Genomic DNA, 15,291 nt, shown 5'->3' with positions numbered 1-15,291 from the left:
CTTTCTGAAGGTGTCATAAACAGTATTTAATTCTGAACTCACAGAACTGATACTCTATCCTTGAATCGCCTGATGGGCTCTCTGCTCACAAGGTTCATATTCTACTCTGAGATTGTAGTTTATTATGTTAGTGATACCTTGCCATTGGATGGTGTGCTTCTGTGTGTATGTGAAGAGCATTCATTCCTAAAAGGAAGAATTAAAAAAAAAAAATCATCCCACAAAGAGTACATATTCAATAGTTTTGCAAGAGTAGAATGTCCATATCAAAATGTTTATTTTGAATACCTCCAGGAATTCCTTAAGTTCAGTTCAGTTCAGTTGCTCTAATACATAAATACTTCAGCAAATACAAAGCATCATTTCTTAGTACTTTAGTATGTAACTGTGATGTCAATTGAAATGGATATCTTAAACACAGTGACACCTATCTACCAAGTTCAGGAGACAACAGATGGAGTGATTTCCTTAGTCTTGTGTATAAAAGGAAGACTGTACAAACACGATCTTTCCATTTAAGAGAATAGTCACATGACATTATATGTCCAAGTACAGTGGACCTTGAACAATGTGGGAGTTAGGAGCATCCAACCTCTACACTGTCCATACATATAACTTATAGTCAGCCCTCTGTATCCAGGTTCCTCAGTATCTGCAGATACACCCAACCACTGATCTGGTCATGTAGTCCTATAGTACTTGCTACTGAGAAAAATGAATATGTGGACTCTTGCATCTCAAGTCCATATTGTTCAAGGCTTAGCTGTATTTCAGTTTGTTTTACATAAATGAATAGTGATAAGTGCAGATCAAAAGAAACATGTACTTACTCTGAGGAAACCTTGGGGGGTTGTCATTGACATCTGTCAGGGTGATGTTGACTGTGGTGGATCCTGAAAGCCCTCCAACTTGCCCAGCCATGTCTTTGGCTTGAATGACCACTGAGTAATGTTCTCTGGCTTCTCTGTCCATATTATGTAAGGCAGTTCTAATAACTCCTGTAATACATATTTTAAACAGAATAGCATGGATTATACTTAAATGAAAAGCAATATAGCTATATATCTCTCTTTATTTTCATTTTAAGAAAAGTAGGTCTTTTAATGTTTTTATTGGAATATAATTGCTCAGCAATGTTTTATTAGTTTGTGCTGCTCAACGTCATAAATCTGCCATATGTATACATTTATCCCCTCCCTCTTGAGCCTCCCTTCCCTGCCCCCAATTCCACCCATTTGGTTCATCACCGAGTACCGAGATGGGCTCTCTGAGTTATACAGCAGCTTCCCACTAGCTAGCTATTTTACATATGGTAGCATATATATGTTAATGTTAGTCTCTCAATAATCCTCCCTCTCAGTCCCCACGAGTCCATTCTCTATGTCTGCACTTCTATTCCTGCTCTACAAATAGGTTCATCTGCACCATTTAAGAAAAGTAGTTTTAACTGAAATGCTTTTAGGAGAAAGTCAGGCTTTAGAGACAAACAGTACCTGCCCATGTTATTAAAACTGTCTCATGGAAATATTTGTTAACAACCATAGGTCCCAAGGGAATCTATAGATAATAAGGGACAAATGAAGATATCCCATCTCTTGGCACTCCTTGGGGTGACAGGCCCATAAGAGGTAGACCTGCAGTCCCTGCTCTTTCCTTCTGCTGGTGACCTGAATATTTCATGACTTGTGCTCATCCTAAGTGTCGCTCAGATGATTTGAGCAGAGGTTAATTTTTCTCCTTACACAACAATTTACATAGTTTGCTGACAGGGTTGTCAAATTTTGATGATGAAAACATTGGCAGAGTGTAGACATTTGAAAAAGATTATAAGCAGGTAGTACTTTAACATTTATCAAGACTAGGAAACTGATTACTTTTTGTCAGGAAATAACAACTATAATAAAACCTAGATTTAAGTACATGAGCAAAATAAAGAAAGTGATGAGACTGTTCAAAAAATTATATGTAAAGTCACATTCTTTGTCTTGCAGTGACATGTAATATGCTTTGTCTTGCAGTGACATTCAATGGATACAAATACTATATGTCATATGTAATTATATGTAGGTATGCACACACACACACAGACAAACACACACACACACACACACACATAGCTCTGTCAATAGATCCTTACATTTAAAACTGACACAAATTTTGCAGTGGGTCAATGTTTATATAAGAACTACCAAATATGTCTCCAGTTCAGTCACTCAGTCAAGTCAGACTCTTTGCAACCCCATGGTCTGTAGCATGCCAGGCCTCCCTGTCCATCACCAACTCCTTTAATTTACTCAAACTCATGTCCACTGAGTTGGTGATGACATCCAACTGTCTCATCCTCTATCATTCCCTTCTCCTCCTGCCTTCCATCTTTCCCAGCATCAGGGTCTTTCCCGTGAGTCAGTCCGTCTCATCAGGTAGCCAAAGGATTGGAGTTTCAGCTTCGGGATCAGTCCTTCTAATGAATATTCAGGATGGACTGCTTGGATCTCCTTGCAGTCCAAGGGACTCTCAAGAGTCTTCTCCAATATCAAGCTCAAAAACATCAATTATTCAGCATTCAGCTTTCTTTATAGTCCATCCCTCACGTCCATACACGACTACTGGGAAAACCATAGCTTTGGCTAGATGGAACTGTTGGCAAAGTAACATCTCTGCTTTTTAAAATGTTGTCTAGGTTGTTCATAGCTTTTCTTCCAAGGAGCAAGTGTCTTTTAATTTCATTGCTGCAGTCAACATCTGCAGTGATTTTGTAGCCCCCCAAAATAAAGTCTCTCACTGTTTCCATTGTTTCCCCATCTATTGCCATGAAGTGATGTGACCAGATGACATGATCTTAGTTTTCTGAATGTTGAGCTTTAAGCCAACTTTTTCACTCTCCTCTTTCACTCTCATCAAAAGGCTCTTTAGTTCTTCTTTGCTTTCTGCCATAAGGGTGGTGTCATCTACATATCTGAGGTTATTGATATTTCTCCCAGCAATCTTGATTCCAGCTTGTGCTTCTTCCAGCCCAGCATTTCTCATGATGTACTCTGCATATAAGTTAAATAGGCAGGGTGACAATATACAGCCTTGACATATTCCTTTTCCTATTTGGAACCAGTCTGTTGTTCTACATTCAGTTCTAACTGTTGCTTCCTGACCTGCATATAGATTTCTCAAGAGGCAGGTCAGGTGGTCTGGTATTCCATCTCTTGAAGAATTTTCCACAGTTTATTGTGATCCTTACCATCAAAGGCTTTGGCATAGTCAATAAAGCATAAATAGATCTTTTTTTCTGGAACTCTTGTGTTTTTTTGATGATCCAATGAAGAGGCAAGAATATACAGAAGAGCTATACTCAAAAGATCTTCATGACCCAGATAATCACGATGGTGTGATTACTCACCTAGAGCCAGATATCCTGGAATGTGAAGTCAAGTGGACCTTAGAAAGCATCACTATGAACAAAACTAGTGGAGGTGATGGAATTTGAGCTGAGCTATTTCAAATCCTAACAGATGATGCTGTGAAAGTGCTGCACTCAATATGCCAGCAAATTTGGAAAATGCAGCAGTGGTCACAGGACTGGAAAAGGTCAGTTTTCATTTCAATCCAAAAGAAAGACAATGCATAAGAATTCTCAAACTGCTGTATAATTGCACTCATCTCACACACTAGTAAAGTAATGCTCAAAATTCTCCAACCCAGGCTTCAACAATACATGAAATGTGAACTTCCAGATGTTCAAGCTGGTTTTAGAAAAGGCAGAGGAGCCAGAGATAAAATTGCCAACATCCACTGGATCATTGAAAAAGCAAGAGAGTTCCAGAGTATAGGACACTTAACCACTATGTTTTGTTTTTTTTCTTTACTGACTTGATTGCACATGTAATGACTTTGAGTCAGAGCCACAGGCCCCAGGAAAATAGAATTCCAGCTTTTAATACTTGTGGACATATAATGGAGGAAGTTTAGGAGAACTTTCCTGAAGCTAAACAGGAATGAAAATTATTCATATCAAAATGAATTATAATAATATAATAATAAATGATTCATCTAATCCACACATATGAAAAAGCCTCAAGCATTCTTATTAAAAAGAATAATGTTTTTTTCCCATATAATAATTATATAAGAAAAAAGTTGCAGAAAACTGATGCAGAGGGGAACAAGTTAAGAGTTTATGAAAACATTTAATAAAAGAAATTTATACTTTCTAATATTAAAAAAAATGATGCTGTTCTGAAAAAAAAAAATGGGACTTACCTCTGATACGTAGAAGTATGAGATTACTATCCAGGATATTTTACAATGAAATCATTACAGTAATATTTGTAGAATATACAAATATAAAAATAAAATCTTTTTTAAAACTTATTTATTTTTTGATTGAAGGATAATTGCTTTACATAATTTTGTTTTGTTCTGTCAAACATACACATGAGTCAGCCATAGGTGTATACACGTCACCTCCCTCTTGAACCTCCCTCCCATCTATCACCAAAGTGAATGACAGATATTTTATGCAATCTGAATGTCATTCATTTAAAAGGATCAGAGAAGAATAATTAACACAAACCCTGTTTTATAGCACAGACTTTAATAATTTCATTATATCCCTTCTTTTATAATAGTGTCACTATGACATGAAACAGGAAGAAATTTATCAAAGAAATTTGCTTATGGAAAGAAAAGACCATATCTAGAATTGACACATATTTCTCAGATATGATTGTCTAAGGAATCATTTAAACATTCAATTCTCCTGAGAATGGCTCATTTGCATGTTCTTAGCTATGACCTCACCTGAGGGCACACGGGTTACTGAGCAAATTACCATTGCCTCATGATCCCCTTATACAAAATATGATACCAACATATAGCCCTGATGTTCCTGAGTGGGATAGTCTAGAACATAGCTGGTGCACAGTTACTTTAGTTTTTTCCTTTTCAGTAGCACTTTTTCAGAGTAGTTTTAGGTCCACAGTAAAATTAAGAAAATATAGTTATCATGTACCTTTTTTCTCCAGACTGTACACCACCTCCCCAACTAGCCACATTGTGTACTAAAATAATGCATTTGTTACAACTTATAAACATACATTATTAGCACATCATTATCACCATGGCACCTGGTTCCATCACTTCATGAGAAATAGATGGGGACACAGTGGAAACAGTGGCTGACTTTATTTTGGGGGGCTCCAAAATCACTGCAGATGGTGATTGCAGCCATGAAATTAAAAGACGCTTACTCCTTGGAAGGAAAGTTATGATCAACCTAGATAGCATATTGAAAAGCAGAGACATCACTTTGCCAACAAAGTGATGTCTAGTCAAGGTCTGTCTAGTCAAGGCTATGGTTTTTCCAGTGGTCATGTATGGATGTGAGAGTTCGACTGTGAAGAAAGCTGAACACAGAAGAATTGATGCTTTTGAACTGTGGTGCTGGAGAAGACTCTTGAAAGTCCCTTGGACTGCAAGGAGATCCAATCAGTCCATTCTAAAGGAGATCAGTCCTGGGTGTTCTTCGGAAGGACTGATGCTAAAGCTGAAACTCCAGTACTTTGGCCACCTCATGCAGAGTTGACTTATTGGAAAAGACTCTGATGCTGGGAGGGATTGGGGGCAAGAGGAGAAGGGGACGACAGAGGACGAGATGGCTGGATGGCATCACCGACTCAATGGACATGAGTTTGAGTGAACTCTGAGAGTTGGTGATGGACAGGGAGGCCTGGTGTGCTGCAATTCATGGGGTTGCAAAGAGTCGGACACGACTGAGCAACTGAACTGAACTGATCACCCAAAGTATATAATTTACATTAGAGATCCCTCTTGGTGTTGCACATTCTGTGGGTTTGGATCCATGTATAATGACATGTATTCATTACAGTATAACATAGAATACTTTAACGTCCCTAAAAATTCTCTCTTTTCCATCTATTCATTCCCTCCCTCCCCTCAGCCTTTGACAATCACTGATCATTTTACTGTGTCCTTAATTTTGCTTTTTCCAAAATGTCATATAATTGGAGCCCTACAGTTTGTGATCTTTTCAAATTGACCTCTTCAATTAGTAATGGGCATTTAAGGATCCTCCATGTCTATCCATGGCTTGATAGTTCCTTTGTTTCTAAAACTGTTGTATGTTCTTAGTAATGTCACACTCTTTACAGCCCCATGAACTGTAGCCCACCAGGCTCCTCTGTCCTTGGAATTTTATAGGAAAGAATACTGGAGTGGGTTGCAATGTTCTTTTTTAGCTTTCACCTAAAAACTGTAAAATAGGTTTGTCAATACCTATAAAAAATGTCTGGGATTTGATTGGTATCCCACTGAATGTACTGATAATATTAAGCAGAATTAACATCATGATAACATCGAGTCTTGCCTATCCTTGCATGTAACATATATCTCCATTTATTTACTTCTTATTTGTTTCTTTATTGAGACTTTTATAGTTTTCCTCATATAGATTTCATACCTTTTATCATTAAATTTACCCCCAAGTATCTCTTTTTAGGGGAAGCTAACCTAAATGGCATTGTATATTTAAATCAAAGTCTACTTCTTTATTGCTCATCAATAGGAAAGAGGTTGACTTTTATATATCAACCTTATATCCTGAAACCTTTCTATCTAAAGACTTTGTCCTTGGACATAGCTCCCACTCTGGGAAATGTTAGCAGAAAAATTATTCCAAGGGCAGAGAAGGGGGTGAGGAGCCTCTCATTATCTGGCTTCAGCTTGTTAGTCAACTGGCATTCATGTCCTCTGAATGACCTCCCCTGACATTAACAACAACTATAGGTGATTCCAGTGTAAGTAGGTCAAAAGTATGAAAAGTCACAATTAGAAGGACGAAATTCTGCCATTGTTTTCATACGTTTCTTCATTTTTTATCACCGTCTTGTCATATCAAAATACATGTGGAATCACATACATGAAAACAACCAATAATATTCAATTATAATAAACATTTTTCAAAACTATGAAGCCTAAACTCCTATACAAGACTAGGATATAGGCCAAATAATTTGTATAGGCCAAATAATAACTGATATTTTGGTTTTTTGTTTGCCTTTTCTATCATGTATCCTAGGACCCAGTAATTGTATTTTTTTTTAATTTTATTTTTAAACTTTACATAATTGTATTAGTTTTGCCAAATATCAAAATGAACCTGCCACAGGTATACTTGTGTTCCCCATCCTTAACCCTCCTCCCTCCTCCCTCCCCATACCATCCCTCTGGGTCGTCCCAGTGCACCAGCCCCAAGCATCCAGTATCCTGCATCGAACCTGGACTGGCAACTCGTTTCATACATGATATTTTACATGTTTCAATGCCATTCTCCCAAACCTTCCCACCCTCTCCCTCTCCCACAGAGTCCATAAGACTGTTCTATACATCAGTGTCTCTTTTGCTGTCTCATACACAGGGTTACAGTAATTGTATTTTAACTTATTTTTTTCTTTCAAATAAACATAATAATAAAGACATCACCTGGCCTTTTCATTTGGTAAATTTGTAAAGAAAACAATGCAGAGTAGCTAAATTAATCACCTTAAATTAGTGCAGTGTTTGCATAAGAACAAAGGAACCTTTCCACTTTTCAATATATGCTAGGTAAGTACTATTAGCATATTCTGAATGTTTGTCTGATATGCTTCACTAGCAATGTTTATTTCCAAATTTTTAACAGAAATTGTTGCCTTTTATTCGCCTGTGATGCTGTGTTGAATCAACAGGAAGTGATTAACTTAGTATCATTTTGTTTTGTTTCTTATTTCTTTCCTGGTAAACGATCACAGGTGCCCCACTGCCTGCAAATTACCTTCTGACTACGGCTTCCCAATCACCTTGATATGTAGGGGCTTGAAACTGGGAATGACTCTTTGCTGAATACAAGCTCATAACATTGGAACTCATCTGCAGTTATAAACATTACTCACTGAACCTGACTCCCTAGATCACCATGTGTTTTTTTCCTTGACTGGTGATATTCATATAGAGCAATAGATCCTCCAAAATGGTTTCTTGTATTTTAGCCACTAAAAAGAATTTAAGATGGAAATATACAAATCAAGTTTATTAGATAATACCACAGAAGACTGAAAAATAAAATCTCTAAAAGGGTGGAACAAATAAACAGGCATGACATTCAAATTGTTAAAAACATTTTCAAGTGCATATGTGGATTTATAAGAAGAGCTAGTAAATTTTCTTCCATATCTTAACTACATATATTCATTTGGGCTCAGTTGCTTATTTTCTTTCTTAATTTTTTCAATTGTTCATTCATTCGTTTGAACTCCCATATAATTATGTAACGCCTATTACAAGATATCAGGGCTTTCCTGGTGGCTCAGACGGTAAAGAGTCTGCCTGCAATGAGCGAGGCCCAGGCTCGATCCCTGGGTTGGGAAGATCCCCTGGAGAAGGAAATGGCAGCCCACTCCAGTATTGTTGCCTGGAGAATTCCATGGACAGAGAAGCCTCGTGCAGGCTACAGTCCATGTGTTGCAAAGAGTTGGACATGACTGAGCGACTTCACTTTCACTTTCTATTACAAGATATGGGTCTGTGTAAGAGTGTGTTCAGCCATGTCTGACTTTTAGTGACCCAATGGACTTTGTCCATGGAATTTTTCAGGCAAGAATACTAGACTCGATTGCCACTTCCTACTCCAGGGGATCTTCCTGACCCAAAGATCAAACGCACATCTCCACATTGACAGGTGGAAATTCTTTCCCACTGTACTTCCTGGGAAGCCCCAAAATGTACTGGAGTCCTACTGTTTTTCTAATGGGGCACAGTTCAATCACTCAGTCGTGTCAGACTCTTTGCGACCCCATGAATCGCAGCACGCCAGGCCTCCCTGTCCATCACCAACTCCCAGAGTTCACTCAAACTCATGTCCATTGAGCTGGTGATGCCATCCAGCCATCTCATCCTCTGTCGTCCCCTTCTCCTCCTGCCCCCAATCCCTCCCAGCATCAGGGTTTTTTCCAATGAGTCAACTCTTTGCATGAGGTGGCCAAAGTACTGGAGTTTCAGCTTTAGCATCAGTCCTTCCAAAGAACACCCAGGACTGATCTCCTTTAGAATGGACTGATTGGATCTCCTTGCAGTCCAAGGGACTCTCAAGAGTCTTCTCCAACCACAGTTCAAAAGCATCAATTCTTCTGCCCTCAGCTTTCTTCAGAGTACAACTCTCACATCCATACATGACCACTGGAAAAACCATAGCCTTGACTAGACGGACTTATGTTGGCAAAACAATGTCTCTCCTTTTTAGCATGCTATCTAGGTTGGTCATAACTTTCCTTTCAAGGAGTAAGCGTGTTTTAATTTCATGGCTGCAATCAACATCTGCATTGATTTTGGATCCCCTCAAAATAAAGTCAGCCACTGTTTCCACTGTTTCCCCATCTATTTCCCATGAAGTGATGGGACCAGAAGCCAAATGGGGCACAAGGGTTACTTAAAAACAAAATTATGTTAAGTTACAATTATAATGCAACTTCAAGGACACCATTCTAGACCTACTGAATGAAAATTTAGGGAAGTAGGCCCATCATCAATATTTGTGACAAACCTCTTCTGTGGTTCCCATGAATGGTCTAATCTGAGATATTCATCTGCAGTTGAGGACATATGATATCTGGCCTCCAAGTGCTCATATTTCATTGGAGTATCTGATCATTTAAAACAATTATTAAAACATTAATATTAACATAAATATTTAGAAGTTTCATTAACCAGTTCCTACACAATGATATTTAACATCTTGCAGTAATAATTCATCCTTCCAACTGCCTGATTATGATGATCTAGGTACCTGGGAGATTTTTTATGTTAGCTAATGAAGTGCTATTTGTTTCAACATTTAGTATATTATATGGTACTTCTATTCAACTACACATTATGAATTTTCCCTACTGATTTTGTAAAGATAATGTGACTTTCATAAATTCCCATCTACATTGAAATCAAAAACACTGAGACATTAAATCATCACCACAGTTTCAGAAATCTGTTTTCTTCATTCACCACCAACCCAATGTATATTGAATGTGTCTCTGCTCTATTTAAAATGTGGGGCACTGGGACATTTATGATAGGGCTTATGATTTTAGAAGGTCATGATTAGAGTCTTTACTGACAGGGAAATAAATATGAAAGTATGGAAAGTTCAGTGTTAGTCACTCAGTCGTGTCTGACTCTTTCAGACCTCGTGGACTATAGCCAGCCAGGCACCTCTGTCCATGAAATTCTCCAGGCAAGAATACTGGAGTGGGTAGCCATTCCCTTCTCCAGGGGATCTTCCCAACCCAGGGATTAAACTTAGGTCTCCTGCATTGCAGGCAGATTCTTTACTATATGAGCCATCAGGGAAGCGCCAATACTACAAATAGATTTGTTAAACGAATAGGCAAAACCTAGACTTCAAAGGCCGTAGTTATCCATACGCATGGGCATGATAAAGGAGTACTTCATGGGACAACAACAAGTTTGTAGGGTATAGAAAGAAGAATGGAGAAGCAAGGAACCCTTGGAAAGGGGATCTGTCATCAACAAAGGGGCAGATACAGAATGTACATGGATGCATTGCTAAGATCGGCTCCATTGGAAAAGTACTGTGGGAAATAGTAGAGATGTAGGTACTCATTAATACTCTGAATATTTCTATGGTTTGTTCCTCAAGTGACTGAAAGTTTGAAGAGCTCTGCTGCCACCCCGGTGGAAAGTCATCACTGACTAAATGTCATTACTAGTCAGTTGTCAGAGGCTGTGGTTCGGCAGATACATGGTTATGTCTACAGCTACATTTGACACATTTCAGACTATAAACTAGTTTAATAACTAATTAAACTTCAGAATTTTATTTATATTTTCCTTATATGATGCATTTTATTTTTAAAGACAATTTATATTATATGAAACACTGGCATCTCAGAATTAAAAATAAACATATTTAGCTTCAAGCTATGACTCATGGAATTAATCATCATAAATTCAGGACTGTAGACATTTATGTTTTAAGAGGAAGATTCAATTTTTCCTCTTCTACAAGTTTTTTCTTCCTACCCTCAAAATTGATGATGAAGCATTTTATTTCTGGTGAGGAGAAAAGAATGGTGAATTTATATGTTTTGAGTATGAACTATGACTCAGGAACTCTCTTCAGGTATATTATTTTCCCACATGTTCTTCATGGGAGAGAAAGCTCAAAGTTTAAGTAACGCTCTCCAGATGAGAAATCAGCAGAAGCCAAAATGTAACCAAGGGCCTCCTGACAGAGTGCCACAGTGCTATTAGTTCAAGTAATGAAGTCCTCGGACCTTGTGGGCCCTTAGGAGAGGCTTGTGATATTGGGAGGGGTCTGGGGTGTTGGATAGAGAAAGAGAGAGACAGGGAGGAGGAGAGGAGAGGAGGAGGTGGAGAGAGGAACAGAATTATAAAAATAAGTATTACCCTCTCTATGGATTTGGGGGCACAGATCAAACGATCCAAAGAGAAGGTGGTTGTGTTTATACATTGTCAAATGTGCTTCTGACTTAGAAGGTTTTATTTCCATGTTTCTCTCTCTCTCTTTTTATTGTTTTTGTATTTGCTTATGGCTTATATCCATTTCTAGTGTTTCAATGTGATCTACAATTTCAAGAGACCCATCTTTCTGTGTTGTTTGTGTGTGTGTGTGTGTGTGTGTGTGTGTGTGTGTGCACTTAGTAGCTCAGTCATGTTCAACCCTTTGAAACCTCATGAAATGTAGCTGGTCAGGCTCCTCTGTCCATGGAATTTTCTAGGCAAGAATATTGGAGTGGATTGTCATTTCCTACTCCAGGGGATCATCCCAACTGAGGGATCAAACTTGTATCTTTTCTGTCTCCCGCATTGAAAGGTGGATTCTTTATTACTATGCAATCTGGGTAGCCCCAGTGTTTCTAGTCAATATATTTAATAACCACACTGATAATCATAGCTTTTCCAGGGAATTTGTGAAGACCAAATATTATATGGATTTTTAGGCTTTCAGCTTATCTACTCCATTCAGAAAAAATGTACTGCAACAGCATTGTAGGGAGAAAAATAAAGTATAAACTTAAAAATAAGACTTATCTGGGGGATGAAATTCCAATGGTGATGATGTTCCTGATAATAGAACTATTGACAGTTATTTAGTATTTATTGAGCATAATGAAGAATGCTTTAGGTTAAATCACTAATCCTCACACTAAATCCTCACATCGACTGACTATGGAAGTTATTTATATTATCCCCTTTATTTAAACAAAGAGGGATTTCAAGAACAGAAAGGTTAAGAAGTTTGCCCAAGGACAGATAGGTATGATAGAGTCAGTATTTAATCTATGTAATTAGAAGTCAGAGTCTGCTGTCATGATCACTACTGAGCTTCTGATTCCTTGCAAGTAAATTGAGGAATATACTGCCAAAGAGACTGAAATTGATTTTGGGAGAATGTCTGCTTCTTGAGAGTGTGGTATCAGAAAAAAAAAATCACTTTCTCTTGAACAGTTTAGGTTCTAATAGCACTGGAATCAAAGTTCTTACTATGATCAAGAAGAGGTCAGAAAGATGGTAGATAATCACAGGTTATGAAAGTGTTAAATGTTCAGTCATGTCCGACTCTTCGCAACCCCATGGACTGTAGCCTGCCAGGCTCCTCTGATCTTGGGATTCTCCAGGCAAGAATACCAGGGTGGGTAGACATTTCCTTCTCCAGGGGATTTTCTAGACCCAGGGATGAAACCTGGGTGTCATGCATTCAGGCTTCCCTGGTGGCTCACAGAACTGGGTTTGATCCTTGGGGATGATCAATTGGGAGAAGGAAATGGCTACCCACTCCAGTGTTCTTTCCTGGAGAATTCCATGGACAGAGGAGCCTGGTGGGCTACAGTCGACTGGGTCGCAAAGAGTTGGACACAACTAAGTGACTAACACTTTCACTTTCAACCATACGTAACCAAATGATCTTACTTTAATAGCTGAGGATTCAGTATTTTGTCCAAAAGAATAAACAGTGAGAAACAGAAACCTGAGATTTATCTTGATGCCAGTGGTCATTAGCTGGTTATGGTCTTTTTGCAGGGTATCAAATACCAATGCCATTATCCATGGCTGATCTATGACTTCTTTGACCAATATAGTATAGTAGAAGTGACAGTATATCAATTTCTTCACTGGACTTAAGAGGACTGGAATCTTCTGCGTTAGTATATATGAGCTCTTAGCCTTCAGGTAAGTGGTCTAATTACCGTGATAGAGACCACATAGAGATACTCTGAGATGGAATGTGCTTTGGATTCATCTGAGCCCAGTTCCACAGCTTTTCTCATTGAGGCACTGGGCATATGAGTGGAATCATTTTTGAATGATTCCACTTGCCAGATGAATGCTACCAGGTAACCAAGTTAGAGTCACATGGATCAAGAAATTGTCAGATTTTTGCACAACTACTTTCCTTCCAAAATCACTGTTGTTTTGAAAGCTCTTTGTTGGGGAAGTTTGCAATGACATTCGAATTTGGAGTACACATATACAGAAACAGATAAATATGTGCACACACACACACACACACACACACACACACATATATATATATATATATATATATATTCAGATACACATACATACACACATATATACATTCATAAATACATATGAATAAACACACATACATGTTTATTTCTCACAGGGAAATAGAAGATGGTTGGCTTTCTAAATTTACCCCTAACACCATTAAATTTAGATTATACATTTCCAGCAAGATGTCCATCAGCACCTGACATAGGTCTTGAGAAGTTGAATGTTGGGAGTGGGATTCCCCACACTGGGGATGTTGGGAGTGGCATTCCCCATACTGAATTGAAAGTCTTTCTTTAAAGCAGGCGTGTATCTGTGTCTATGCCAGGTAATGTAGTTTGTTTCCATCCACTGAAGCTGTAAGCAACAGTATACGTTTTCATGTGCTCTTCCCTTCAATAGTTCTCATATTGCCAGGTCCAATAGATAATGTTTATTTTCATTTCATCAGCAGCAAATTGACTACAGTGTACTGTTCTTACCTTTCCCAAAGACTCCATCTGCCTCTCTCTCTTATGTTTCATATTGTCATCACACGAACTTCCTTATTGTCATTATCCGAATTTATTTATAGTTTTTGGCAACTGTTTGTTCTTTTCCACTAGAATAAAACCTTCACAAAGCCGAAGATTTTTGTTGTATTTTCATTGCTATATGCTCATTGCCTAAAACAATCCCTGGTCCATAGTTGTTTTCAATGAATATTTGTTAAATGAATGAAGTGCCACAAAACCCACAAGAATTCATCATAGTGTTGAGTTTTGTTTTAGAATAAAATTAACATTAGTTTCTAAAATAAACAAGTGACGACATTCCATTTATTTTCTTTGGATATAAAATCTGTTATCTGTAATAAAGTACCACAAACTGGGTGGCTTAAAATGAGTTTATTGTCTCATAGTTCTGGAAACTAGAAGGTCTGAAATGGGTTTGGGTAGGATTGGTTTCTCCTGAGGGCTGTGAGAGATGGATCTCTTCCAGATCTCTCTCTTTGGCTTGTAGATGACTATTTTTATGCCCACATCACATTCTCGCTGTATTACAAAATCATCTTTCATCTGTAATATCTCCATGTCTACACTTCTCCTTTTTATAAAGAAATCAGTCATATTGTATTAAGGGTCACCCTATGGTGCTCAATTGCTCGATCATATCCTACTCTTTGCAACTCCACGTACTGTAGCCTGTCAGATTTCTCTGTCCATGAAATCTTCCAGGCAAGAATACTGGAGTGGGTTGACAGTTATTACTCCAGGGGATTGTCCCAATACAGGGATCAAACCCACATCTCCTTCATCTTCTATATTGGCAAGTGGATTCTTTACCACTAAAAATTCATTTTAGCTTGATTCATTCTTCAAAGACCCTATCTCCAAATAAGGTCACACTATCAGATCCTGGGATTCAACCTATGAATTGGGGGTGGGGGATACATTGACCCATGACACTAAGTAAAATAATTCATCTCAGTTCAGTTCAGTCACTCAGTCATATCCAACTCTTTGCGACCCCATGAATTGCAGCTTACCAGGCTCCCTGTCCATCACCAACTCCCGGAGCTAGTTCAAACTCATGCCCATCAAGTCAGTGCTGCCATCCAACCATCTCATCCTCTGTCATCCCCTTCTCTTCCTGCCTTCAATCTTTCCCAGCATCAGGGTCTTTTCAAATGAGTCAGTTCTTCGCATCAGGTGG

The 15,291-nt window shown here is 38.3% G+C and overlaps 1 protein-coding gene and 1 long non-coding RNA gene across 3 annotated transcripts in view; one reads left to right on the top strand and one right to left on the bottom strand.

Moving 5' to 3' along the window:
• CDH18 (cadherin 18) overlaps positions 1 to 15,291 on the bottom strand; it is a 725,976-nt gene that overhangs the window by 145,050 nt on the left and 565,635 nt on the right. Inside the window, exon 6 of the mRNA XM_055554551.1 lies at positions 831 to 998. Within this exon, the coding sequence (XP_055410526.1) occupies positions 831 to 998 (168 nt within the window). The remainder of the gene's footprint in view (positions 1 to 830; positions 999 to 15,291) is intronic.
• LOC129632837 (uncharacterized) overlaps positions 1 to 15,291 on the top strand; it is a 341,755-nt gene that overhangs the window by 134,077 nt on the left and 192,387 nt on the right. The gene's annotated exons all lie outside the window — the stretch shown is intronic.

The sequence above is a fragment of the Bubalus kerabau genome, chromosome 18 (genome assembly GCF_029407905.1).
Source record: "Bubalus kerabau isolate K-KA32 ecotype Philippines breed swamp buffalo chromosome 18, PCC_UOA_SB_1v2, whole genome shotgun sequence".
Lineage (NCBI taxonomy): Eukaryota > Metazoa > Chordata > Mammalia > Artiodactyla > Bovidae > Bubalus > Bubalus kerabau.
This window is presented reverse-complemented; position numbering and strand designations above follow the sequence as displayed.